Source organism: Brachyhypopomus gauderio, unplaced genomic scaffold, assembly GCF_052324685.1.
Source record: "Brachyhypopomus gauderio isolate BG-103 unplaced genomic scaffold, BGAUD_0.2 sc37, whole genome shotgun sequence".
In the NCBI taxonomy this organism is placed as follows: Eukaryota; Metazoa; Chordata; class Actinopteri; order Gymnotiformes; family Hypopomidae; genus Brachyhypopomus; species Brachyhypopomus gauderio.
The window spans coordinates 2,848,242-2,875,321 of record NW_027506867.1 but is presented as its reverse complement, the minus strand read 5'-3'; the positions used below and the strand labels follow the sequence as shown (position 1 = coordinate 2,875,321).

Here is a 27,080-nt window from a genome sequence, read left to right as displayed (position 1 = left end):
CAAGATCGTTTTTGTGGCGATTTTATTTCTATTCTTTCAAACAACATTGAAAATAGCATTGCACAACATAATGTACAACTTACAAATCACGCGAAATTGGACGCTTTGCTTTGTTCATGACTAGACTATGAGCAAGCGTACGTATAAGCAAAACATAACATGTAATGAAACTGTAAAGACATACAGAGTATAGAGAGCACATCAGAATGTTTCCTTATTGACTGTTGCATTGATGATCCAATTAGCTACTGCACTGCTATATTGATGATGATGATGATGATGATGATGATGATGATGATGATGATGATGATGATGATGATGGTGGTGGTGGTGGTGGTGATAAAATAAGTTATTTTACAAAATACATTTTTATTTGCCTCCCTCTAAATGTAACACATAACAGCTAACACAATTAAATCGAGTCACAAGAAAAACAGTAGGAATAGTGCTACAGAGTCAAATAGATGTGCAGCAATAATTCCTGCTCACCTTATTTATATTTTAAGGGATGTGAGCAGTCTACACTATAACAAACCCGCCACCCCCCAAACCACACCTCCCAAAGTTGAAACAAGACCTGTGCCACTGGTCAGATAATGTTGTGTGATTTCAAGTTAATTTAACTTGCTGATTTAATTAGGCTCCATTAGAACATGTACATCAACTGTAAACTGTATCAGCTGTAAATCTGTATAAAAGATATATACATTGGTGGTTTCAAAGTCCGAGTGACGTTCACTGCAGAACAGCAGACTGGAGATGGTACACCAGAACTAGTGAGAGGATCTGGACGAACCATCCGTGGGTCAGTAGCAAACCATGGGCACCACCTTAACAGAACAGAGAGAAGTTGCACCAGAGAGTATAGTCATGAGAAAAACCATCATTCATTCACATGTCCAGAATCATTCATTCACATGTTCAGAATCATTCATTCACATGTTCAGAATCATTCATTCACATATTCAGAATCATTCATTCACATGTTCAGAATCATTCATTCACATGTTCCGAATCATTCATTCACATGTTCAGAATCATTCATTCACATATTCAGAATCATTCATTCACATATTCAGAATTTGGCAGACGCTCTTAAGTCTCTAGGGTGGACATTTTTTGTCACAACAAGCAAAAACTCTCACTCATAACAAACACACATAGTTCGTAAACACATAAAAACCCCCTCCAGTACCATGTTGCATATTTACGACCATGTGCCCCTGCATCTTTGACTCCCCCCGCAAAAGCAGTCTGGAACCGGGCCTTACTTTTTGTGCATTCACTGGTCTGTTGGTAAATTCCCATTTCCTGGCTCGTCTTCACGGAGGCAAGCTGGTCTGGGTCAACCTGGCCTGGTAGGCAGAGGCACAAGGCGTCAGTTCAGGTGTAAAGTTCAGGCGTAAAGTTCAAGCGTAAAGTTCTCTCAACACTCTAGGCTGGCTTAGATGTTTGAAAGCATTTCATTAGTTTTGTGCTATTGGGGTCACTCTGGTTTAGTGTTACTAAAAACATTAAAATGGATCAATCCCACCTTCCTAAAAGGTATCTAAAAGCAGCTTGTCACTTTTTTCAGTGTGGAGTATAATATGATGTGATCTCAAAAATAAAACAAAAATATTTAATATTAGAATAATGTTATTTTTCCTATTAAAGTAATAGATGGTTAGAATCAGAGGTGTCAATTCCATGTTCAGAAAGTAAAAGTCCTCACCAGGATTTTGCTCAAGCTTTCTAGATTTTCTAATTAGTGCAATCCAGGTAACATTAGTGGAATCAACACAATCCAGCTGTCACGGTGAGGCGGCCCTCTACCGGCCGCCTCCGTCCACAGCGGCTGTTGTTGTTGTTGTCTGGTGACGTCATGTGCGTCCCTCAGGTGGGCGGAGCCCGTGATCCGTCTCACCTGAGGGTCGTTTGTTTGCCTATATATGTCTTGTCTTTGTACCAGTTGACCGCTGGTCATTATATCCTTAATTTGGAGATATTGCATGGGTTTTAGGTTTGCACACTTTCTATTAAACCATCCTTTTTCCCTGAGACTTGGCGTGATCGCTTCCTTTTAGTTGCTCACCCCTGCCCGTCACACCAGCAAGCCTGAGCAAAATCCTGGTGAGGACTTTTACTTTCTGAACCTGGAATTGACACCTCTGGTTAGAATAAATGCATGTTTAAAGCAAGCAGTTGTTCTTCAGTGGCAACTAAAAAGATTTTCTGAAAAGATTTTATGAAAAAATTATATTAGTTAAACCACAATTTTATCGTGATCATTGTCAATGTGTTGTCTTGGATACCTCAGACGTGTTCTGAGACCGTGTAACTATACTGATTTATTTTTATTAGCCACAATCAGAGATAAGTAATTTATCAGTTTCATAATTCATAATCTAAATAATAATTTCATGATTTAGAATCAATACAATTTTAAAATCAAAAGTTTCAATAACACATAACTTGTTTGAAAAATTCCAGTCTGGTTTTAGATCTCATCATAGTGTAGAATCTCCAGTACTTAAAGTACAAAATGATGTTTTTTTGTCCCTTGATGCCAAAAAACCTGTTCTGCTGGTTATGTTAGACCTCTCAGCAGCTTTTGACATTGTGGACCATCAGATTCTTATTACTCGTCTGACTCACCATATCGGTCTTCAAGGAGTGGTCCTTGAGCGGTTTAAGTACTATCTAACAGACCAAACTTTCTCTGTAATGATAGGGGATCTGTCTTCCACTTCTGCGATTCCTTTGACCTCTGGTGTTCCGCAGGGATCCATTCTGGGGCCTGTACTTTTCTCACTTTATATGCTGCCACTAGGACCTATCATTGCACGTCATAACCTGTCTTTTCATTTGTATGCAGATGATTTACAAATCTATCTGCCTGTTGCTGCAAAATCTGCACTCAGTCTTAATTCTATTATCAGCTGCTTAAATGACGTTAAGCATTGGCTGTCTCAAGCATTTTCTCCATTTGAATAATGACAAAACTGAATGGATTTTGTTTGACACTAACAGGAACCCATGTAAAAATTCTTTCAGTTCAAGTATTTCGCTCCCTAGTATTTCGCTTAATCTAGGAGTGAAGCTTGACAGTAATTTCAAACTTGATGAACAGATTGATTCTGTTGTGAAAACAAGCTTCTTTCAGCTCCGTTTGCTCTCTAAAGTAAAGCCTTTCATCAGCCGTACTGATTTGGAGAAAGCCATCCATGCATTTGTGAGTTCTAGACTATTGTAACACTCTATATGTTGGAATTAATCAGTCTTCCATCTCTCGTTTACAGCTTGTTCAGAACTCTGCTGCTCGTTTATTAACCAGCACACGTAAATCTGAGCACATTACACCTGTTATTTCATCTTTACACTGGCTCCTGGTTCAGTTTAAAATACAGTTTAAACTGCTGGTCTTTGTCTTTAAAGCTTTGAATGACCTTGCACCACCATACATCACAAAACTTATACAAATCCATCAGCCCAGCAGAGCCCTACGGTCAGCTGGCCAATACCTACTCAAAGTGCCAAAATCTAGATGCAAGCACTGGGGGGATCGTTCCTTCTCTGTGGCTGGTCCAATGGCCTGGAATTGTGTTCTCTTAGAGTTGCGTTCCATCTCTGACCTGGTTCTGTTTAAGGCCAAACTTAAGACCTACTTATTCAAAAAGGCCTTCGACGTATAATTCTTGACACTTTAAATTACTTCTACTTTTATTTTAAATGGTTGTATGATATTGTTTTATTTGATTTGTTTGATTAAGCACTTAATTTCGACATCGTAAATATCTACTTTTACTTTAAATGGTTTTATGATATTGTTTTATTTGTTTTGTTAAGCACTTTGGTCAATGCAATGCATTGTTGGAAGGTGCTATATAAATAAATTTTGATTTGATTTGATTTTGATTTGACATTGATAAAAAGGACAAAATTTTATGTACAGCTTTGAAACAGGACCATAAAAACAAGCCTGGTGCATAACCAATTGAACAGTATAACAATGCAAGTTGCATTTGCAATACTGGTCAGAAAAATCACAATTAGATATTTTTGGCAGAATCATACTACCTTAACTACAAACACCTGATCTGCTCAAGCACTCCCCCCTGAGAATGCAGAGTTTCTGCATGACCCCCCCTCCCCCCCCCCCCTCCCCCCCTTCCCCAGGGCTCTGAAAAGCTGGCCAAGAAACCCCTGCACCTATAGTACCTCCAGCAAGCATTACTGACTAAGAAGCCTGAACCTGCTCAGGTTCCCCCATGTCCAGAGCAGAAACTGATATTAGACCGGTGAAAAACGTTTGGCATCTTATTTATATATATGTATAAGCCTCTCTCTGTGACACATTACACTCTCCTGTCTCAGGAGGGCTTGGAAGGCCAGACCCTCTCACACACTCATGCGTGTCCTCCGGTTACCATATAATTTTCGTCTTTTTCGTGTGTGCATGGGTGCATTTGCTGTGAAAGGAGTGAATTGTTCATTGTTTTGACCGACAGGGTTCATCCACCAGGGAGGAAGCAGAAAGGGGAAGCTCAGAGTACATTTAGACAGACATGGAAAACCACACACACGCACACACACGCACACACACACACACTTGCTGGGGCAGTCAGTCTATGACAATGCCCACTCCCACTCATAAGAAGAACAGGTTCTGAGTTATGCACAGGTATCTGACTCCTACTGGACTTTAACAAATGGTTGTTCTCTCCCCTAACACGTCAGTACTCCAGTATGACTCTTACACAAGGACTCTTACACACCTTTTACCAGCCTGTTTGGTCCTGTACAACCAAAGTCTCCCTCAACAGAATTCATCCTTCTACCATTCACCTTCCACTGTTCAGCTACCGTACGTGTCAACTGTGAAAACATCTGGTCGTCTCCTCACTGTTAGCAGCTAGCAGCGCTCCAACGATGAGGGTGTGAAGATCTGAGTTGTGGTTCCACATGGTTTTGCAAGACTGAAGCATGAGGAATAGAAATTGCAATCAAGACATCCATGCATGGGTGGGAAATGTCTGCTGGGTTTCCTCAGCCAAACTGCATGGCTTCCAAAGACCTCTATGTCCCTCCTGCAGATTGGTAGAAGTGAAAGTGAGTGATGTCTCACCTGATACAACGAAGGTCACCTGCTGACACGTCCCCCCTGCTGTGGGGGACAGCGCTCCAGGCAAGATAGACACCCTGGACAGGTCGACTGCCAGGACGTTGGCCACCCTCTTGCGGAAGTCATACCTGATCAAATAATAGAAACCTCTTTTAGGTCCATCAGTCAATGCAGATTTGCGAGGTTGATTCGAACCTCTGGAATAACTGATATTTTATTATCTTGCTTGCATATTAATTTCCTCTGAAATCTAGATCTCTAAACAGTAAAATCTAACAGATGTCATGATGTTTGATTAACAACATCTGGCGGTTTCCATCGTGTTTCGTGCCTCGCACGTGTCTGTAAATGTCCTGCGGTTTCCTGACACAGGTGCCACAGCCATGCGACCGCCCTCTCAGTTTCGTTTCCCCAATGGCAGCGTGGCCTGCAGGACACTGCAGGATGCACCCAGTTAGAGGCGTGTTGGAAAAGACACAGTGTGGCCCTCTGGGAAAAGACAGAGAGCTCCCTCCTGAGCTCCAGATTGGGGATAGACTGGGGCTAATGTGGGTTTACTGTGGGGTTAGATGGATATTAGACTGGGGCTAAAAGTGGGTTTACAGTGGGTCAGAGGTGTCAATTCCAGGTTCAGAAAGTAAAAGTCCTCACCAGGATTTTGCTCAAGCTTGCTAGATTTTCTAATTAGTGCAATCCAGGTAAAATTAGTGGAATCAACACAATCCAGGAAGCCTGAGCAAAATCCTGGTGAGGACTTTTACTTTCTGAACCTGGAATTGACACCTTCACAGTGGGGTTAGATGGAAATTAGACTGGGGCAATGTTATGAGTGGGTCCAGATTGGCTAGAATGGGTCTGGATTAGGTTGTGAATGGGGCTAGACTGGGGACAGATTAGGACTAGACTGGGTGATGTCAGACTGAGGCTAGATTGGGGCTGGAGTTCCACAAAATACTATAATAATTACACTGCCTGAGGTCTTCGAAGCACCACAGCGGGCCGGTATCGAGGTAGCAAAAGCCACACGGGCATTACAGGAGTCACGGGGCACTCTCAGGTCACATGACCGCACATCTTCTGCGCCAAGGCCCACCTGCTAAAGGACGTCACACTCGGAAAGATCTGCTGAGCAGAGGGCGATTCCGGGAGAATGTCGGCACACGCGAGGATCATGTTCCCCGCTCTGAGGACCAGTGATCTGTAGATGACTAACGAGAAAAGGAAGTCATGTCATCTTTGCATTTGGTGCAGTTTGTTAATGTATGCATGCAGGTTTGGTTTCTCTGTGTGGATACGAGTGCATCATGGGGGGTCCGACGTTTATACACCCCCTACCTGACAGAGCCTGTTCTTCAGGCTTGATCTTAATGTTGTATACAAGCTAAACACTTCAAGGACAAAGAAGCACTTCATTCGTACAACACCTGTTTATACTTAAACAAAGGAAATTTATTCAGTTATTTGTATCTTTACCCCCCAACTCCAAGGTCTGAGTAACCATTACAATGGCGCTCTGCGTTAGAGGTGGATGGGATAATGATCCACAGCCACACCTGTGAGGTCTCCGGCGAGCTGCAGGTGTCCGTCCGTGAACAGTCGCCTCTGGGTCAGGCTAACGGAGCCAAGCTTGGACGTCAGGTCCCCGACCGGACAGACCAAAGGGGTGAGCGGAGAACAGCTGGTATTCTGTAGTAGTTTGTGTATTTAAACAAATAAAAAAACAAGAAAGAGAGGGGGGGTTTTGTACGTTTCTGAAGTGTTATAAGAATTCTTAAGATCAACTTTATTGTCTTGTAGGACTTGTTTCTTGGTTATGGAGTTTTGGGATACATTTTACATGCAAATTCTCCAGGGAAGCATTTAATCTAATGGAGTGAGATAACGTACTGAACTCACTAAAAAGACTAAGTACAGTTTCTATTCAGAAAGCCATAACTATGTAGTGAGAACATAACTGTTTTGGCAAGCAACACAACCAATAAAGCTGTCATGTGTGTTGTTTTACCTGTGCTGTCATGTTGAAAGGGTTATAGGTCCCTCCTGTCCCTTCACACCCGTTATTGAGCCCAGCAACACGACTTTCCATGATCTCCCATGAAGCTTCTGTGATCTGATCAGAAACGAGGACCGACTTAATTAAGCTCTTCGTGGTTCTGAAATCAGCCACCTTCTGGGAACGTTCACGCATAACACTTAATGAAAGCCGGTGGAGAGGTCTGAGCTGTGTGGACCAGTCAGAGCTTTATATCGTGCGGAAGCAGTCATTGGTTTGATACTCACGTTAAGTGGTGTGGATAGACGGATGTCCACCAGCAGGATGGCGTCAGTGTAGCTGCCATCAGGAAATCTCTGCTGGGACTGAAGGTACAAACAGAACACCATCAGGCCTGTACTTCCTACACAACCAGAGTGAACATTTCATTTCACTCTAGAACGTTCTACCCAAGTCCCCCTCTGTGGTATCTGGTTAGGTTGCTTCATTATGAGGTAGGACTGTTCAAAACCATGTTCACACTGCTGAATGTCATGTACATGGGCATTACGATAGGGATTGTGTGGTTTTACCACCAGTCCCTGAGTACTGCTTTCTCTACTAAACCTCACTCTCCAAGTTCTGATCTACTAATCCAAATTCCCTAAGTAATGATCTCCCTACCAAACCAAACTCCCTAAGTAATGATCGCCCTACCAAACCAAACTCCCTAAGTAATGATCTCCCTACCAAACCAAACTGCCTAAGTAATAATCTCCCTACCAAACCAAACTCCCTAAGTAATGATCTCCCTACCAAACCAAACTCCCTAAGTAATGATCTCCCTACCAAACCAAACTCCCTAAGTAATGATCGCCCTACCAAACCAAACTCCCTAAGTAATGAACTCTCTGCCAGTCCCCAATTCCCTGAGTACTGCTCTATCTACTAATGGCTGCTCCCCGAGTACTAATCCTGCTACCAATCCCCGCTCCATGACTAACGCTCACAGTCTCACCTCCCATCAGCCAACAATATTAGCATTAGCATTAAAAAGTGCCCATGCTAAAACAACCTAGGCTGCCTTATGCTAAATTATACAGGCATATCTTCCAAACAGGGGACATAAAAGCGTGCACCACTGGGGTTTATTCACACTTTACCATGTTACATTATGTCATTAATGTAACACGTACTCCAACATTTATAACCTATTATTCTCAGGACCCCTCCCGACCTCTCTCTCTCCCTCTCTTCTTTCACTTATCCATTTATGCTGATGCTTCTCCAGTGTCCTGTTGTCTCATTTCATCTCTCCCCTCCTCCCTTTCTGTCATCTCCTCTTCCCTTTGCTCCTGTCTTCCAACATTTCTGCCCTGCTCCCCGTCCCCTACTCTATGGAGTGAATACAGCGTCATCTTTTTGTGGCAGTTTTAAAGAGACATCCCTTCCTTAACCCAAGCGAAAGGTACACGCTTGCCCAAGTGGGTTTGGTGGATCTTGATTTCATCCGTGAATAAAAAGTCTATGAATATTCCCATGTGCATGACTTAAAAATCACGTATGATCATGACTTTATGTGTTGATTACTTTAACATGTAGGTTTATCATCATTATGGTTTCATGTACAATAACACGCATCTATCCCCTTTCTCAAACACAAGTGTAAATGTGATATATAAATACATTTTGATTGATTGATTGATTGAAGTGTATTAGACCCACAAATATCTTACATATAAACAACTTACCACACGAATAGATCTTAACATGCAAATATAATTCACATTTGAAATACCATGTATGTTAAGCAGCTGTTATAGATACAACATAAAAAGAACTAATATAATATATAAAGCTAATTCTGTAACATTTTAAAGTTATTGTTATGTGATTCTTCTAGGGTTTGTATCAAACATTTACATACAGCTTATATGTACATAACACTGATAATGTATGTGTGCTGGGATGTTGAGGGTTAATCACTTTTAAATTTATTCCTACAGAGCACATTAAGACTCTGCAAATATACAATTGCCCATTCACACCCATAAACATGGATGAGTGACACTGATGCACAAGATTTATCCATGTTTCAGTGCATTTTTGTTCAATGCTATTTGTTTTCCTCTTCTCTGTTTTGCTCTTAGTTTAATTACAAATAAACACTAACCATTTTTTAAAATCATACACATTACCATGGTTACTTCGCCAGTCACATGGCTGTTGAATGTCGCCTTGGCGATGACCCAATATGAATCCGAGGTGTTCTCGGGTGTGATGTCAGCACACTGCATTCTGCAGAAACATAGAAACACCAACCAGCAAATAAATAAAATATTGTAGATAAAATAAATAAAACATTAGACAGACACAGATGTTGCATTTTGCTTCAACGAAACATTTATGGTGTTTCTGTTGTGACCGAAAATAGGAGCCGAAAATATTCACCTGTTACTCATTAGCATTTGGGTTAAAATGTGATTTGTGGAAACACTTACATATATCCAAGTCACATGAAGGATGTGAAAAATGTTATCTATGAGTTTGTCATTATTAAATGGGAGTTTTTTGTGTTTTTTATTTTAGTTAGTTTGTGTGTGTGTGTGTGTGTGTGTGTGTGTGTGTGTGTGTGTGTGTGTGTGTGTGTGTGTGTGTGTGTGTATAAAATGTATATCTCAGTTGGAGATCAGCATCATTTATATTTTCAACAGAGAAGGATGGGTTGGTATTTAAAATATTTGACCAAATGATGGATCCCAAATAGCTTTGAGGTAAGCTGATATGAGCTGGTGTTTCATAATTACAAAAATAGAGCCCATATCTGCCCTTTCTGTAGACGGCAACCTTAAATAAATGTGCCTCAGTTCCTCAAATTTATTTTTTTCACCCAAACTACATTACAGTTACATTTAACCACACATAAAAGGGAACCAGAAACTCAAGAAATCAAAAGAATTTGAGTCATACACCTATTTCTGTTTTTCTGTTTTTTTCTACACAAATCCAAGTCATTGTTCTTCTTTCCTAAACATGTAAAGTATTTAAGTATTTTTAAGCATTAAGTAAAGCTTTACTTTATAATACATTACATTAGTAATGTTAGTAAACATGTAAAAATGGTATGATACACTCATGACTAAACTGCAACATCTGAACTGTGGATCCTGTGAGATATCAGTTTGCCTTCCATTGTCTAAATACATGAGACATACATAAATAATTTCCAAAGGTGATTTACCATTGGCACCGCAGTTTAGTATGAATAACCAACCCTAAGAGTTGTTGTGAGGTGTTTTTGTAAGGTGCTGTGACTAACCTTGACCCGTTCCTGTAGTGGATAACCAGCGAGCGTCCTATGATGCTGTTGGGCCCGTTCAGCGGCATATTACCATCGATATAATGGTTCTGGACCTGGTCCTGATCCGTTAGATACCCAAACTTTCCACTGATATCGCCAGTCTCATACTGATCCACCGTGCCAATTCCTGGAGCAGGAGACTGTGAGGTATTCACGGCGTATGGGTTGAAATGACCCATGATGTTCTTGTCAGTGCAGGCGTCCACTCCTCTCACCACAGGCAATATGTGGACGTGGTATCCGGCAGCTATGGCCCCAAGCCTCTCCAGAGAAATCTGGAGGTTGGTTGGACCTTGTGGAGAGGTCTGGTAGAAATGGATGCGGCCCACTGCTGACCCGGCCCCTTGCCAGGGTCCGGACATGGCGGAGGGGAAACGTACCTGGGTGAGGTTGGCGCAGGCTATGCGAACACTGGCCTCATCGGGTCCATGTATGACTACTGACCTGCCAATCATGGAGTCAGTTCCAGACATCCATGATGTGGTGTCTGTAAAGAACCTCTTGCTGTCAAACATCCCTGTGCCTGTTCCTAAATTCAGCAAACTGTGTTTGCTGGACAGGTCTCCAACCTCACAAGCGAAGGGACAATCCGGTCTGCAGTTCAGCTTGTAGCTGCTTACGCTGGTGTTGATACCAAACGGGTTCCAGTGCCCTGTGGTGGACACGCAGCGAAATTCGTCTGTGTCTGTTTCCGTGCTGATGGGGTATTTGTGGATGTGCCAGTGGTGTTTCTGAGTCGCTGGCATGGACGGATGCCCATAAGACAAGTCGAGGAACACCGAGACGTCGGAGTAAGGGTCTCCCTTCAGCTGGGTGAACAGGACGGACCCCACCACTGGACTCTGGAAGACGGCCCTGGCTGTGATTACGTCCCCAGGATAGCCGATGCTTGCACAGGCAAACCTCGTTCCATTAGGCTGATGGAGAACAACTGAACGCCCCACAATGCTGTTTTGCCCAAACAGGGGCAGGTTCCAGTCAGTGAAGCTGCCTTGAAAGTCACTCATGTTCACTAGCGACCCATGCTTGGAGCTCAGGTCACCGACCTCATAGAAATCATGGGTGGAGTTCAGGGATGGGGGATACACGGAAGCCTGAGTGTCAATACCAAAGGGGTTCCAGTGACCTCCAACGTTGTTGTTACTGCAAGCGCTCTGTGGGGGCGATCTCATCTCAGGGGTCGGGAACAGGTGCACGTGGTAGGGCCCAATTCTCCTGTCCAGGCCAGTTAAATTCAACGTTACAGTGGTGAGGTCAAAAGGGGAAGGCTGGTGAAAGGTAATATATCCTTTGACTCCCTGCATGTCTATAAGGGCACTTACAACCTTCGAGTCTAAGGTCCGGACCTCAGCACACGAGTACCCTGACCTGAGGCTGAGCAGAGCGAAACGAACGCCACTCTCAAGGGAGAAGATGTCCAAACGGGATTTAACAGCTTCAAGCGGGGGTACCGACCTTCACCTGACCCAACTTTGTTAAACTGTTGGGGTCCAGACTGCCTAGCAAGGTTTGGCAGCTGGCGGCTGAGCTCTGAGACAAAAAAATGCTGACGTTAGATAATGGAGAGGCACTCTGATCCACACTAACCAGGTTGGAGAGAAGAACGGCACCAGTTTCCCCTTCTACCTGGCGGAGGTAGACATTCCCAGCTATTTCGGAGAAGAAACGAGCCTGAGACGTGTTGACCCTTGACCTTGCTAAGAGACCAGCACATGCCTTCCTCCCGTCACATGTCTGCACCACTAGAGAGAGTGCTTCCAGACCAGACATCTTCTGGAGAGCACTGGAAACGTTCACAACGTCACGAGAGCGCACAGAGAAGGTGGCCAACTGCCCTCCTATGTGGGCCATCTCGCAGGGCTGGGCCACGTGACCGTACATCACAGGGAACTCGGTGAGAGAGACGTTGAAGGAGTCACATGACCCTATGCCACTGAGGTTAAAGGTGGCTGTGTTCTGCACAGAGTCAAACTGGACCGAACCAGTGACACCCGCCATGTTGAAATCGACCTGAAACTGGCCACAGGTAGCAGAACCTGGAAAAAGAAGTGAATTTACCAAATGAGGTGAGGAATTTGACAGGAGAGAGGGTCTTACCTTCACTATTTTGTGAATTTTAACCTTTTCCAGTGTTTTTATTTAAATACAGCAAATTTTATTCAATCATTTACTCCATAAAATTTTCTCACCTTTTTCCTTTGCATGGAGAAAATGATCAGCATACTTCATCAAATCAAATAGGAAAAATATTCCTAAACAATCTACAGTAGGACATCAAGCGGATATCCTACTAAAGACCTGAGTTTGCTAAAAGATCAAAAATGTACAGACATTTTGTTCTAGTGGACGCTGCCCACTGTTGTGTGTACATGTTAATTTGTCTTTTTTTCTTGTTTTTCTCCCAGAAGCCTCTGGTAACGGGGTTTCAGGAACAGGGTTGCAGTAAATCTTCTCTAAGCCCTCCACAAAGCATGTAATCACAGTGTTGCTTTGTTGCTTTGTGAGGCATGAGCACCTGATCCACTCTTTTCCCATTTTCTACTTTCTTTCTACCCATTCTTTAGGCATTTAGGTACTTTTTCATACAGGAAATGAGCTACAAAGCAGGCCAAATATTTATATTTGAATGTATATTTCACAGAAAGGCTTCCAGTCCATGGAGCCCAAGGTTAAATAAAACTTGTCTCAGTTACACACAACCATTGTTTGTGACAGCGTTTACAACAGATCCAAAAAAAAATGGGGGCAAAAAAGCAGAAGAGAGAGAGATACTGAGTCATACACACCTCTGAGTGAAAGAGGAGATGACAGCTTTTCAGAGGGTGCAGGAAGACCTCTTGAAAACTGGGATAAAGACTTTACGAGCTTGGAGCCATGGTATCGACACCTTTTTCACATTCAGTGCTAAACAATAGGCCGCATCCTACAATTGCCTACACGAGGTCATTCAACAATGAAATGGTGGTGTCTTAAAAAGCGAAGTGATAATCATTTTAGGGTAGAGTAAATAAACCTTAATAGTAAACCCCTAAAATTGATACACCTGAGTCACTCATCCAACCAAACATGGTCCACCCATAGATTTGACTTTAATGTTTAATGTTTTCTAATAGTAGAAAATTCTTTAGTTCTTTAATTTAATAGTTTTTTTAATAGAATTTAATAGTTCTTTAAAAGAAATCTCTTAGAAAATACTTCCACACTGGAGACACTGGACATATGCCACTTATGTGCCATCCACATGCCAATATACTGGTAATACATGCAAATCATAATGCTGTCTGATTAATTACTGCACTAATCTCTCTGATTATATACATAACTTTATTTTGCCACTAACTATATTACTTCTAATATATAGTACATAGGCACAAAGTTATTTTGAGAGCTGATATTATAAAGAAAAAGCTAAGATCATGGGGCACAGAATGCTGCAAAGTGGACAACCTGGCACAAATAGTTCACAAGACTACATCAAGACTGTGATGCAAAGTTTACCTCCTTTCTTGAGAGAACACTGTAAATAATTATATGTTCACCTTTTCACCAATGTTTTATCCAGCTCCTGCTCGAGCATACAGAGGTCAAATTATAGTTTAAAACTGAGAACCTTCGAGAGCCAAACAACTCGGTGAAAGAAAATGCGTTTTATTTCCCAGTATGAGTCGCAAGCTTCAGTTCTTGGGAAGAAAAGAGGGTATGAAAACAGAACGGACTCACCCCACAGAGTGAAGAGGAGAAACGCTGCTGAAAGGCACATGTTGGCAGCTGTGTCCTTGCGTGTGTGTGTGAGCGTGTGTGTGTGTGTGTGTGAGCGTGCATTTGTATGGCTACGTGTGTCTGGGGGGGGGGGGGGGGGGGGATGAACGCAGCCAATGTGAGTGATTTCAAGAAGGGAAGCCCCTTGCACTGTGTGTGTGTGTGTGTGTGTGTGTGTGTGTGTGTGTGTGTGTGTGTGTGTGTGTGTGTGTGAAAGAGTAAAATACCTAAGATGAGAAGAGCTCTTCTGTATTTTCTCAGCTATAACTGGAAATGGGCAGGTCCTAATTACACCACTGGTGATTGGCTGATTTCAGATAAACACATTATGCATACTGCTAAGGTTGGCCCTTGAGGAACACCACTGAACAGCTCAACCCAGTGTGAAGCAACCAGTGTAGATAAAACAACGTTTTCATCTTCTGTGTGATATCCTTCTGATGTGATGATTACACGGAGGATCATGTTTCATAGTTGTGTGGCCTAATGATCACACTAACATTTATAATTAAAATGTAGCAATGTTACCTGTGTTTCATGTAAAATATGGCAATGAAAATACGTTTCATTCAGCTGTAGGGATTTTGAGCCACTGAGAAAATGATTTCTTATATTGTTTTTTTTTTCATGAAAAACAAAAATCTCCCTTACTTCATTGAAATTAGGAATGTTTGAGAGATGTGAAAATGTTTCAACACACATTGTTCTAACACACAGTTCTCTCTCACATATACTGTCCATATATGACATCTAAGCTCCAACATCCCATTTTGAAATCACTGATGTTACAAGGGCACCATTATTTACATATCTCCTACTCAGCACACACCTGTTCACAGGTGTTCACCTCACGTCTGCAGTTCTGAGTGCTTTCTGAATGAGGACAGTGCAGGATACTCAATCAGATGTACAGACACAGACGTATCTGTAGCCATCTTAAAGGCACAGTAACAGACACAGTCTGTCTAGTTTTAAAATTTAGAGAGCGACATTGAGATGTTGTGTGCGTTCAATGGAAAATATTACAATATGACTATATTTTCCTTCTTGTCTCTATATTATGAGCCTACATGCAGGTAGAATTGCCATCCCAAGGTTTAGATTATTAGTTCATTTCACATTTAGCATGCTAGCTAGATTAGCTACCTAGTTTGGTCTTATGTTGGAGGTGTTGAGAAAATGATGTAGTTATTTGGTAACTAGATTAATGAATACCTTTGCACTACTTACAAGCTAGCCAAAGAAAACTGGAATACATTTGTTTTTCGTGCTGACTCTATTTTCCATTTTCCTGTCTCCCAAATGCTCGTTTTGAGAAAAGATGAGCTAACAGACAAACGACAAATCATGTGCTCTTTCCTCTGTCCGATCAACATTACCATATTAAATTCACAATGCAAAAAATAAATACTGCTCAGAAAACTGAGCCCATTTTTTCACACAGGTACACAATATATTAATATGTATCAATCAAAGTGGAAAATGACTTAAGTGGAATTTCTTCAAGACAAGTTCAAATGAGGCTCAGTAGTGTATGTGGCCTGTATGACCTCCCTACAATGCCTGGGCATGCTCCTGATGAGGCTGTGGATGTTCTTCTGAGGAATCTCCTCCCAAACCTGGATTAAACCATCAGTCAACTTCTGGACAGTCTGTGGTGCAACGTGACGTTGGTGGATGGGACGAGACATGATGTCCCAGATGTGCTCAATTGGATTCAGGTCTGGGGAATGGGCAGGCCAGTCCGTAGCATCAATGTCTTCATCATGCAAGAACTGCTGACACACTCCAGCCACATGAGGCCTAGCATTGTCATCAGAAGAACCCAGAGCCCACTGCACCAGCATATGGTCTCAGAATGATTATGAGGATCTCCTCCTAGTACCTAATGGATGTCAGGGTACCTCTAGCTAGCACATGGAGGTCTGTGTGGTCCTCCAAAGAAATGCCTCCCCACACCATTACTGACCCACTGCCAAACCTGTCATGCTGGAGGATGTTGCAGGCAGCAGAACGTTCTCCACGGCGTCTCCAGACTCTGTCATGTGCTCAGTATGAACCTGCTCTCATCCACAGGGCTGCAATGGCGATTCTGCCAATCTTGGTGTTCTCTGGCAAATGTCAATTGACCTGCACGGTGTTGGGCTGTAAACACAAGCCCAACTTGTGGATGTTGGGCCCTCATACCACCCTCATGGAGTCTGTTTCTGACAGTTTGAGCAGAAACATGGATATTAGTGGCCTGCTGGAGGTCGTTTAGCAGGGCTCTGGCACTGCTCTTCCTGTTCCTCCTTGCACAAAGGAGGAGTTAGCGGTCCTGCTGCTGGGTTGTTGCCCTCCTACGGCCCCCTCTGTGTCTCCTGGTGTACTGGCCTGTCTCCTGGTATCTGCTCCATGCTCAGTGCTGAAAGACACAGCAAATCTTCTTGCCACAACTCGCATTGATGTGCCATTCTGGATAAGTTGCATTACCTGAGCAACTTCTGTGGGTTGTAGACACCGCCTCATGCTACTTCTATGGTGAGAGAACTGACAAAATACAAAAATGACCAAAACATCAGGCAGAAAGGATGAGAACAGAGAAAAGGTCTGTGGTCACCACCTGCAGAACCACTCCTTTATAGGGGGGGTCTTGCTAATTGCCTCTGATTTCTACCTGTTGTCTGTTCCATTTGCACAACAGCAGGTGAAATTGATTCACAATCAGTGTTGCTTCCTAACTGAACAGCTGGTTTTACAGAAGTGTGCTTGTCTTGGAGTTACATTGTGATGTTACATTGTGATGTTCTCTTTAATTTTTTGAGCAGTGTATATAGGTCCACAATATATTGTCATGACGAGGGGTAGGAAGGATGTCGAGACCGACGTATAGTGAACAGATAGCTTTTTTAGCTTTTAGCAGTGCTGAAAAGAAACGACATGAAACACTTAACGGTGCGACATCGACAGACAAATATATACCTAAAAATAAACAAGACCCATGTGTTCTGCGTGAGACGAATGAACGAATGCACATTGAACCATGACGAAAGGAAATACATATATGGACATAAACAGACGCAGACTACATAAACACACTCCCGGAGGGAGGGATCGGGGCTGTACCATTACAGTAATAATTAAGAACATGCGTGACTTCCTTGCCTGTGTAGTAGAATGCGTTTAATGGGCCACTATCTTGGTGCCTCATTGGCTCTCAATGGTCTTGTTCCCATAATGTAGTGTATGTGGTGAAGCCTTTCCTTAAATACTCTCGTGAAAAAAAGCTCAAGTTTATTATCCCCCCCAAAAAAATGCCTTAACATAAAAAACCCTGCTCTTCAAGCAAGCAAGATATTTTTGTTTACCAATTAAAATCTCCTATATGTCCTCTGGGCCGCTTTGCTGATGCTACTACCCCAGCGACCCGGACCAAGATAAGTGGATGTAAATGGATGGATGGATGGACGGACGGACGGATGGATGGACGGATGGATGGTGGGCTCTATAATATTCTGTTCTGCATCTGATAAATGTTGTATTTTATGATATTATGTTATGTAAGTCAATTGTAAAGTGTAATACAGTTGTTAATACAGTAATTTCTTCTCACACACTCTAAAATGTTGATCAAAGGTTCTATTCCTTTAAATTCAGGTTGACTTGCCAATTAGATTCACATTCTCTTATCCAGAACCAATTTTTAGTGTCGCACATTGTGTCAAATCCATGACCCCAATAATGCCAAAACCTTGTTCTACCTGCTCCAGCAGGTGAGCTACAAAAGTTAAAGAGTAACAGCTTCTCAGATTAATTATCAAATAAAGCCAAAGTTCAATGTAGATCTGGAGCATAATGGTACATTATCAACTATTCAAGAAACACCACATCTAGAGCTTGGATTATAACAATTATAACAATTTTCCTTGTTATAATTACTATAATGAACATAAACATCTAATCTTAGCTGACAAACTGTCTCGAGCAATGTTTGCCCTAACCTTCTTTGTCAACATCCCGAAGCAATAATTGCCCCATCAGCATTTGACATGAATCATAGTGTAATTTATCATGCTAGATTTGTCTAACATCATCTAGCACACTGCAGGTTTGTGTGTATAGTGACAGATAACACCAGTAGAACAAACCTACTGGTTGACTGACACGTTACATGTTCTTGTGTCCTCAGGGTAAATGGGTGGAACGGCACCAGGCTTCAATCCAACTTTTGTGGCAGTCCTCTGTAAAATGGATTCTGTAAACCCGTTTTAAGGACGTTTTGCTGGGAGATTTAGTGTTTTCCAAACACCCTACACATGTTTCTCCTTTTTTCTCCTTTGGAAATACATTAAGGCTCACATTTCCTCCTTTACCAACTTTGCAACCAAACAGACCACATCTTTGCCATAGTTTGGAAATGGGTGAGGTACAAATGCTTTTCTGATATCCTTCATTTCACAATAGCATTGTGGCAATTATTTGAAAATACCCACCCCCGCAGGTTGACAGCATTGGTTCCTTAGACTTGTGATGTATAAAACCCTGTCTGTTTTGGAAATTATCGTTGGTATGTTGGAGATTGAAAAATGCTGAGTCACTGCACTGACTGCCCAAATCACTCATGATTTGTCTAGAATATAAAAACACTAAATGGACATTTTCACTGGTAGGGCTTGTTAATGAATGGAAGTTTTTATAGATTTGTTGTATGCATTGTAATACTGAGTAATGCCGATTCTACTGTAACTCATTCTGTTATAATAATTATCTTCTGTCTTCTGAGACAAATATGCTGTTTGTCAGTTACCAGTTGGAATAAAGGGGTTTCATATTGGTTTATTGTTACTATTCTTAAAAATGTCTGTTACAAATAGTGGTTGAAAAAACAAGCACATGTTGACTAAACAATAAAGTCTAGTAAAATCAACTCAGTGTGTTTAGTTTTTCTTCTACTTTTCAAGCAAAGTAAGATATTTTTTTGCTATATAAACACTGTTAATGTATTTTTGATTAACAAAAAGGGTATATGTCTTGTGAGTTTCTTAATACAGTGGTACCTTGAGTTACGAACAGTCCCACTTACAAATTTTTCGAGTTATGAACATCGGTTCAAACAAAATTTCTGCTTGAGTTACGAAATGCTGAGTTACTGGATGCTGCCGGTATTTGGCACACATCTCTCATTCACACAATGTCCTATTATTTGTGAATCACGTTCTTCTCACGTGTTAGCCCGCATTGTTCACACATAGCTCAGTTCATCAAACGTTAATAAGAGTACAATAAGTGCTTTATCCACGCTTCGTTCTGTCTGTAGCCTACCTGTACACTATGTACCTTTTCCTCACTCCCTCCCTCATCAGCCACCAAATTAAGATTACACTGAATTTTGTACATTGTTCTTACTGCATTTGGTCAATTTTTCTTTTATTTCTTTATTTTATTGTGTAATGTAAAGTTATGAGACATGTGTTTCTTAATTAAAAACATGTATTTTTCATAATTTAGGAATTTTTTGTCAGAGGGCTAGAACAGATTAATCTCATTTCCGTTATTTTAAATGGAGAAAATTCATTCGAGTTACGAACTTTTCTACTTACGAACATGGCTTTGGAATTAAATTAGTAACTCGAGGTACCACTGTATCTTGAAGATAAATTTTTTTAGTTGGTTAAAGGAGCAATAACTAATTCTTCTTCACATGTTGAAACAGCCATTATACTGACACCTAGCGGCCCGAAAGTGTACTAAATCTTACACGTTTTACACATGCTCACCTCCATGTGAGGAACCTGTACTTTTGGAACACAAATTGGTTCCATTACAACCAATTTGATTCTTCATCTTATTACAGCGTGTTAAATATAAAAATATATATAAACTTACAACAGTAACTTTCATAGACATTGTTTTCTGTTAGGAGGTGTTAGGAGGGCAAAAACTGCATATGCTCAGAGGATCCAGAGACATCTCTCCTCCCAAGATCATGTGGCGCATGTGGAGGGGCATAAAGTGCATCACGGACTACAAAACAAGAGGTGCACAAGGACCCAGGGACCCCTCTCTGCCTGAGGCTCTAAGTTCTATGCCCGCACCAGCATCAGACTCATCCCGGTCCCCAAGAGCTCCACAGCCACAGGTCTGAACGTCTACCGGCCTGTAGCCCTCACGCCGATAGTCACCAAATGCTTCGAGAGACAGGTTATGACCCACATAAAAGCCACCATTGAAGTCACTGGGGACCCACACCAGTACGCCTACAGAATAAACCGATCCACAGAGGACACCATCTCCTCTGTGGTCCACACCACCCTCACCCACCTGGAGCAGAAGGATTCCTATGTCTGTTTGCTCTTTGTGGACTTCACATCCGCCTTCAACACCATGATTCCCCAGACCCTGGTCAACAAACTCTACACACTTGGACAGAGCCAAGCATCACAAACAATGATCAGTCCGGCTACCTGCAGGAGGTGGAACACCTGGAGGGTTGGTGCAGAAAAAAACAACCTCTGCATCAACGTGAAGAAGACGAAGGAGATGATTGTGGACTTCAGAAGGGGTGAACAGACCCACCCCCCTCTGCATGTCGGAGGATCTGCTGTGGAAGTGGTTTCCAGTTACAGGTACTTGGGTGTGCACCTGGGCGACAACCTCAGCTGGAGCAACAACACCTCCGGTCTGGTCAGGAAAGCTCATCAGCGACTTTATTTCCTCAGGCAGCCGAGACGAGCTGGACTCGGGAGCTCAGTTCTCCTCTCCTTTTACCAGTAGCGAACCGTGACCATTATACCCGGCCCTCTGCTGCCAACCCCCCCCCAAAAAAATTTCCTCTCCTAATTAACTGCAATAAAAAAAAATTGAGATGCCAGTACAGCTTTTAAACGCAATAAACAATAACATATGTATTAGATAACTTCTTAAGCAAAATAAGGTTACAACAAAATAAGGTTCCCAGCTCCGTGTTCCTCGGGAGCGGAATATGTAAACAACGCGCACGAGGGCATCAAAGGAATCAATAGAAACTAGCTAGCGGTGGTACGCTAACAACAGCTAGCATCGCCACAGCGGGCGGAAATTATCATACAGTTAAGCCCGCCCACTAAGAGGGAAGATATGATTGGTCAATTTTACTGTCATTTGAAACTGGTATTGCGCTCAATTATAACTGCCAGGCCCTCTGTAAACGAACAGCGGGCATCACAGTCCTGATAGGGGGAGACACAGGCTCACAGGCTTCCACTTAACCCCTCACCTTCCAACACAGATTGAATAGACACGGTTGAATAATTTTTTTGCTTATATTTTTGTAATTGTTTAGATGTCGATTGTCAAACTGTAAGTAGATAAAATAAAATTGGATACATTATATTTTTTAAGAATATTTTAGGCCCTCTGAGAGGGCGTAGAGGGCCCTGACGGTTCCCCACTGCCTTTTACACATGTGTGGTGGAGAGCGTACTGTGCACTAATATCAACGTGTGGCACGGAAGCTGCTCGGCTGCAGACAGGAAAGCTCTGCAGAGGGTGGTGAAGCTGTTGGAGTCAGCCTCCTGAACACCACAGACATCTACAAAAACTGCTGTTGAGAAAACTCAAAAATCTTAATTAATTATATTTAGGACTTTAGTAAATTCAATGGGAAATGTATCTAATACTTTAATTGTACATCAGACGTGGTTAATTGCACTGCATTGTTATTATTAATACTCAGATGTTAGGAGTCATGTCTATCACACATAGTACATATAGCACGGGCCAGGAATTTAGTAGCACCCTGATCATGTTGACTTACCTTTACGTTTTCACATACTATCTCACATCATAACACCTGTTGAGCAGACCAGCAGGTTTCAGCTCTTTATTCTCCTGCTTCTTTTCTGCCTTTTGTGCCACTGGGAGTGCAGCAGAGTTATGTTCCGAGTTTGTTCTGAGTTTAACTCAACAGAACTACAACTGATTTGTGGGACCACTTTGCTGGGAGCAGCAAACCAGCACAAACATGCAACTTCAGTTAATTAAAACGTGGATGTCGTTCTCTGAGAACATGCGCTAGCTGTGACTTGTCGTTGCCCAAGGCCACGTTTATTTCACCTCCTGTTCTTCATTTCGCTTCTCTTGAATGGCCCATTACACGTTTTATAGTGAGTCTCTGCCAGGATTTCCCCAAACTATTCTCTTAATTACGACGCTCGTCTGCCGTCTAGTGGACTTTCTATCAGACACAGTGATTTGGTGTTATGGTCTAATGTTGTCACTAGGGGGCAGTATTTTCTAACAGTCTTCTCACGTTATTAATTTGTAAACGTGTATGTTCAACTCTGACTCTACAGTCAAAATGATTACTACTCTTAAGAAAAATATCTTATTAGTTAAATATAACGAAATCTTGGGGACATGTGATGGGGACATTTATATAATAAGTGCATCATCATCGTCATCATCATCCACCTCCTACAGCGATCCACTCCGGATGACCACGGGACACAGCGGTTTACATCCAGTCTGAAAAACACAAACGTGATCAACTGAAATACAGAGTTTCGACAGTGATCTGCTTGCCAGATCCGTACCATGATTAAAACACACAAAATGAACACGAAGAGTGCCTGCGTTCAGTTCCACGGCGACTGCGCGGGTTCGTTTTGACTGCGGTCCGGCTGAGAACTGCGTGCGGACCGGCGGTTACGGCGGTGAGAAACACATCGGCACGTTTCACCGCAATTGAACACGCACCCCAACATGTTTCGCCTTTTCACGGAAACGAGTTTCACGTTGTGTATTAATGTCAAAAGCATATTTAAAGCACATGGCTGCACTCGTGCGTTGAATTAACTCGGCCACAGACACGTGTAAGGTCTAATGTGAAACTAGTCGATTAGTAGTATAATTAGACGTGTCCCATTTAGTTGTGATTAGGTTTACAGATAATGAGACGTCGCATGCAGCTTTCGGTGCGTCGGTTTTATAGAAATGTGATGCGTAACTTTTTTTTAACGTCCCCGAATACTGTAACCTCAGACGCTGCTATATTTTGCTCCCGCCCCTTTTAAAACGTTGACGACTGTCGATATCAACTTCCTGCGAAATACTGAGGCGCTCGGCGCTGAGCCCGGGTGTCCGTCTGATCTCTATAACATGTGAACGCGGCTTCAGCGCCGGTCCATCTGGCCCCGTGTGTCACGCAGATCTGCGAATCTCGGATGAAATCCCGCGAGATTTGCCGAGTCCCCGCGGTTCGTGGGAGCTGTGGTTCAAACCCTTCTCGCTGTGAATGAGAGTAAGAGACCTTCACAACTCCCAGCGCCGTTTCAGGTAATGTGATTCAAATATTCGTATTTCTGTGAGTTTCAGCTCGTGGTGACGGACGTCTTAAGGTTTTATTCGCTCCAAGCTTCAATGTGAAGGAAAACTTTGAGCATATTGAAAGTTTATTTAATCCAACTACAGTAATTCAGGGTGGATGAGTCCGACTTAATGCGCTAATACAAACACCGCTGACCCGTTTAATCCACGTTTAGTGCTGTTTATAAACGCACCGGCGCCAAGTTTTCACACACACACACACACACACACACACCGTAGTTCGTAGCGGCATTGTAATCACAGCAACGTGCGTTGTGGTTTGGTAAAGCAGTTAATTTCATTTCGTTTGTTTACTTCTTAAGTGAAGTTTTGTTGTTGTTGTTGTTGTTGTTGTTGTTTACTCCAGAACGTTTATGACGTCAGATAAGAGAGCGAAGCTTGAGTGTTTTACACCATGTGTGACGAATCAAGCGTGTGAGACGGAGAGAGTGCCGTCACACCCACCTGGGTCACCTGGACCAAGACTGGGTGTAACACTCCTCCAGGGGTTTCTTTTAAAATGCAACACTGACATATTTTCCTACACTGCACAGCTATTCAGGGGAAAATGTCTTAGGATCATAGTTTGGACAAGTGCCATTCTGAGATAATGGAAGTTGGGTCCGGTGCACTAGATTTGCCAAGAGAGCATCGATTTCACTCTGAGATTTCTGTGTTCGAGATCTGATTTAATATAATTTGCTGGCGGTTGTTCACGAATGTCGTAGTGGAGTTGATTAACGGTATCTGGAGCACTCTGTGGATTGTGCTTAAGAAGTAAGACGGCCTGAGCTAAGAGTGGAACAGAAGGAGATTACACACACACACACACACACACACACACACACACACACACAGAGGTGTGTCTCAGCCTGTGTCCTAACGCTTATGGAGGGAGGTACAAGTTCTTACTCTCGTTCCTCTTTTTCTTATCGTCTCTTCCTCACTCACATTTTCATTAGAACTCAACACATGTTGAAGGCAGTGACCTCCCTCTGCCCTGTGTTGAAAACGTACACACTGACTGTGCCCCGCATCTAACGTTAGCAAGAAAAAAAAGAGCGTCTCATTGGCCCTGTTGAAAGAAGGGGGCGGGAATGTTGGCACACGTGTTGCCCAATTCAGCAGTTAAGAAATCCTGCGTACTGCAGTGGTGACTAAGGTGTTTTTGTCTGATGTAAAGGCTCCTGCAATACTAAAGCTTAATACTGTGTGTGTGTGTGTGTGTGTGTGTGTGTGTGTGTGTGTGTGTGTGTGTGTGTGTGTGTGTGTGTGTGTGTGAGAGAGAGAAAGAGGTCAGAAAAGGTGATGATGAGTATCACATCCTTGGGGAAGCATCAACCCTTGATTTGAACTTGTCCAGGAAGACATCGTGACTGTCATTAGCTCACCCCCAGTGTGTCGGGGTGATCAGAAACACATGCTGCTCGCCTCACTCCCCTCCCTGCCGGAATGGAGAGTTCTGGAAAGGAGAGTTTTTGTTATGAGGCCATGTGCAGAGGGGAGGGGGCGGGGGTCTATTATTCTACTATCCCCTGATTGGCCTTGGTGCTCCATCTGTGTCTGATTGCTGTTTCCTGTATTTGGGATTAATCCCAGAGCGGTCAGATGTGGGGGAAGTGAGCGGAGCTAATCGGCCATCATCCATTCCGGCTGTATTCCGAACATTCCGATTTCCGTCTTTTGACATTGTGTACTTTACACCTCGGGGCATTGGCCAGAGGTGGGTGGGTGTTCGTCTTAACCTGGGCAAATATTAGGAACAAGTCTTACTGGTCTGTGGTCAGTGTTTCCTGCGTTTAGGGCTGTAGTCAAGAATGACTGATCTGGACGCTTGGAGAAGCGTACACTCGGCATGCCGCGACTTTCACACATGTTGTGTGTCCTGGTGTTTTGTTTGTAGAATAATCCTTGGCTAATTTGGGAGTGGCTGCAATATCAGGAGGATATCGTAACGGTGCGTAATGCGAGGTCTTTATTTGATAGTGATACCACAAATAAGTATCGGCGTATCGAGTATCAGGCCGATACTTGCACTACAGTTAAGTATCGGCCTGCCCCTACAGTTGTGGTTGTGTTGATTATAATGCGAAGATGATGGAGGTAGTGGTTGGCACTCTGCTGATCATTACAGTTCCTGTGCTTGTGCTTCTGGGTGATGTGTGGGCGTGGCCAAGGTTCCCTTCTCAACTTCCCCGCCCCTCATGTCACTCTTTCTAGACCACTCACATTCCTTGAGGCGGAGATCCATTTGCATATATATTAGAAAGCCTTTGCCATGGTTACAGGGGAAGGCTATAGTTTGGATAAAGAATGGTTTGGTTTTCCAGCCAGTCAGTTTCTCCCTTGTGCTGTATTTGAGTAACCATGTGCAGGACCACAAGGAATCTCCTTAATATAATACTTAATTAAACGTGTTCCCATTACTAAAGTTACACTTATTAGTACTGTGTTGGCCAACCTGCTGGTATTTGGTCAGTATTTATGTTACTCCGAAGGAGAGCTTTGAAGTAGTTTGATTTAAGTGTTTTTTTGTATTTAGGAAGATGGTAACCTACGTGTGGTGTATGCATGCACGCACACACACACACACGTTTGTTCACACGTTTGCTTACACACAACCACGCACACATTTGCAAGCAGGCTCACACACACACACACTGCTAAATGCACTCCAGTTCAGAGGTTCAATAAGCTCAATGACTTTCATCTCACGTCTGCTGGGAGCAACAAAATGGCTCACAGCTGGGTTTCCCCTTCTCCTCTGTGTGTAACTTGGTCATCTCTCTGTTTCTCTCTCATTTTTCTCTTTGAATTGTGTATTATACACAAATTCTTGCCCCTTCAGTGTTTTGTTTGGAACATTTTGTTGGATTTTCAACACACATTCCTCAGTTTTGAACTAGTAAAATGCAAAAACAAAACCCAAAAACTAAGTGCTGTTTTTTAACGAGGCCATGTGTTGCTCTACTGGTTTGTGAACTTTTGTTCAAACTGAAAAATTTCAGTTCCATACATCTAGACTGGAGAAGACCAAGTGTGTTCAAAGACTGGGATGGTGTGTGTGTGTAGTGAGCTGCAACCTCTTTGGGCCTGTGTCTGTGCGCACACGAGTGTCTGTGGACACAAGTATGTGCGTGTGTGTGTGAGTGTGTGTCAGACAGAGATGCATGGTCCGTAAGCCTGCCAAGAACATGCCTTTTCACAGTTCTTTCCCTTTATGAAGTCACATCTTTTCTGGTATTTCAATGAAGAGCATAAATATGTCAGTGCCGTGAATGTTGGGGGTTAGTCCGGTCTCCATGGACACAGTTCATCACAACCTCTTTCTGCATGGCGACCCAGCTGAAGGGGCGGAGCCTGGCACCCCCTGCATGCCCTGTGGTGAACGGACCAGATTTCCCAGCTCGCCTCTTGGTTTATGGTGGTCCAGTCTTGTGTGTGTGTGTGTGTGTGTGTGTGTGTGTGTGTGTGTGTGTGTGTGTGTGCATTTGACCCTCTGACTGTAATGAAAGGTGTGTGTTGAATCCCTCCTGTGAGGAAACGTGCTGTATCGGTGT

General features: G+C 42.8%; 1 protein-coding gene across 1 annotated transcript; it reads right to left on the bottom strand.

Moving 5' to 3' along the window:
- Positions 1–5: 5 nt before the first annotated feature.
- Positions 6–14,282, bottom strand: cusr (Copper-only SOD repeat protein). Its single transcript, XM_076985120.1, has 10 exons — positions 14,158–14,282; positions 10,396–12,473; positions 9,275–9,374; positions 7,385–7,462; positions 7,110–7,214; positions 6,658–6,790; positions 6,198–6,312; positions 5,108–5,232; positions 1,272–1,355; positions 6–830 (listed from the first exon to the last, which is right to left on the bottom strand). Exons 2-10 carry the CDS (start codon positions 11,739–11,741, stop codon positions 736–738), a joined length of 2,181 nt encoding a protein of 726 aa, XP_076841235.1. The 5' UTR covers positions 11,742–12,473; positions 14,158–14,282; the 3' UTR covers positions 6–735.
- Between the last annotated feature and the right edge of the window lie 12,798 nt (positions 14,283–27,080).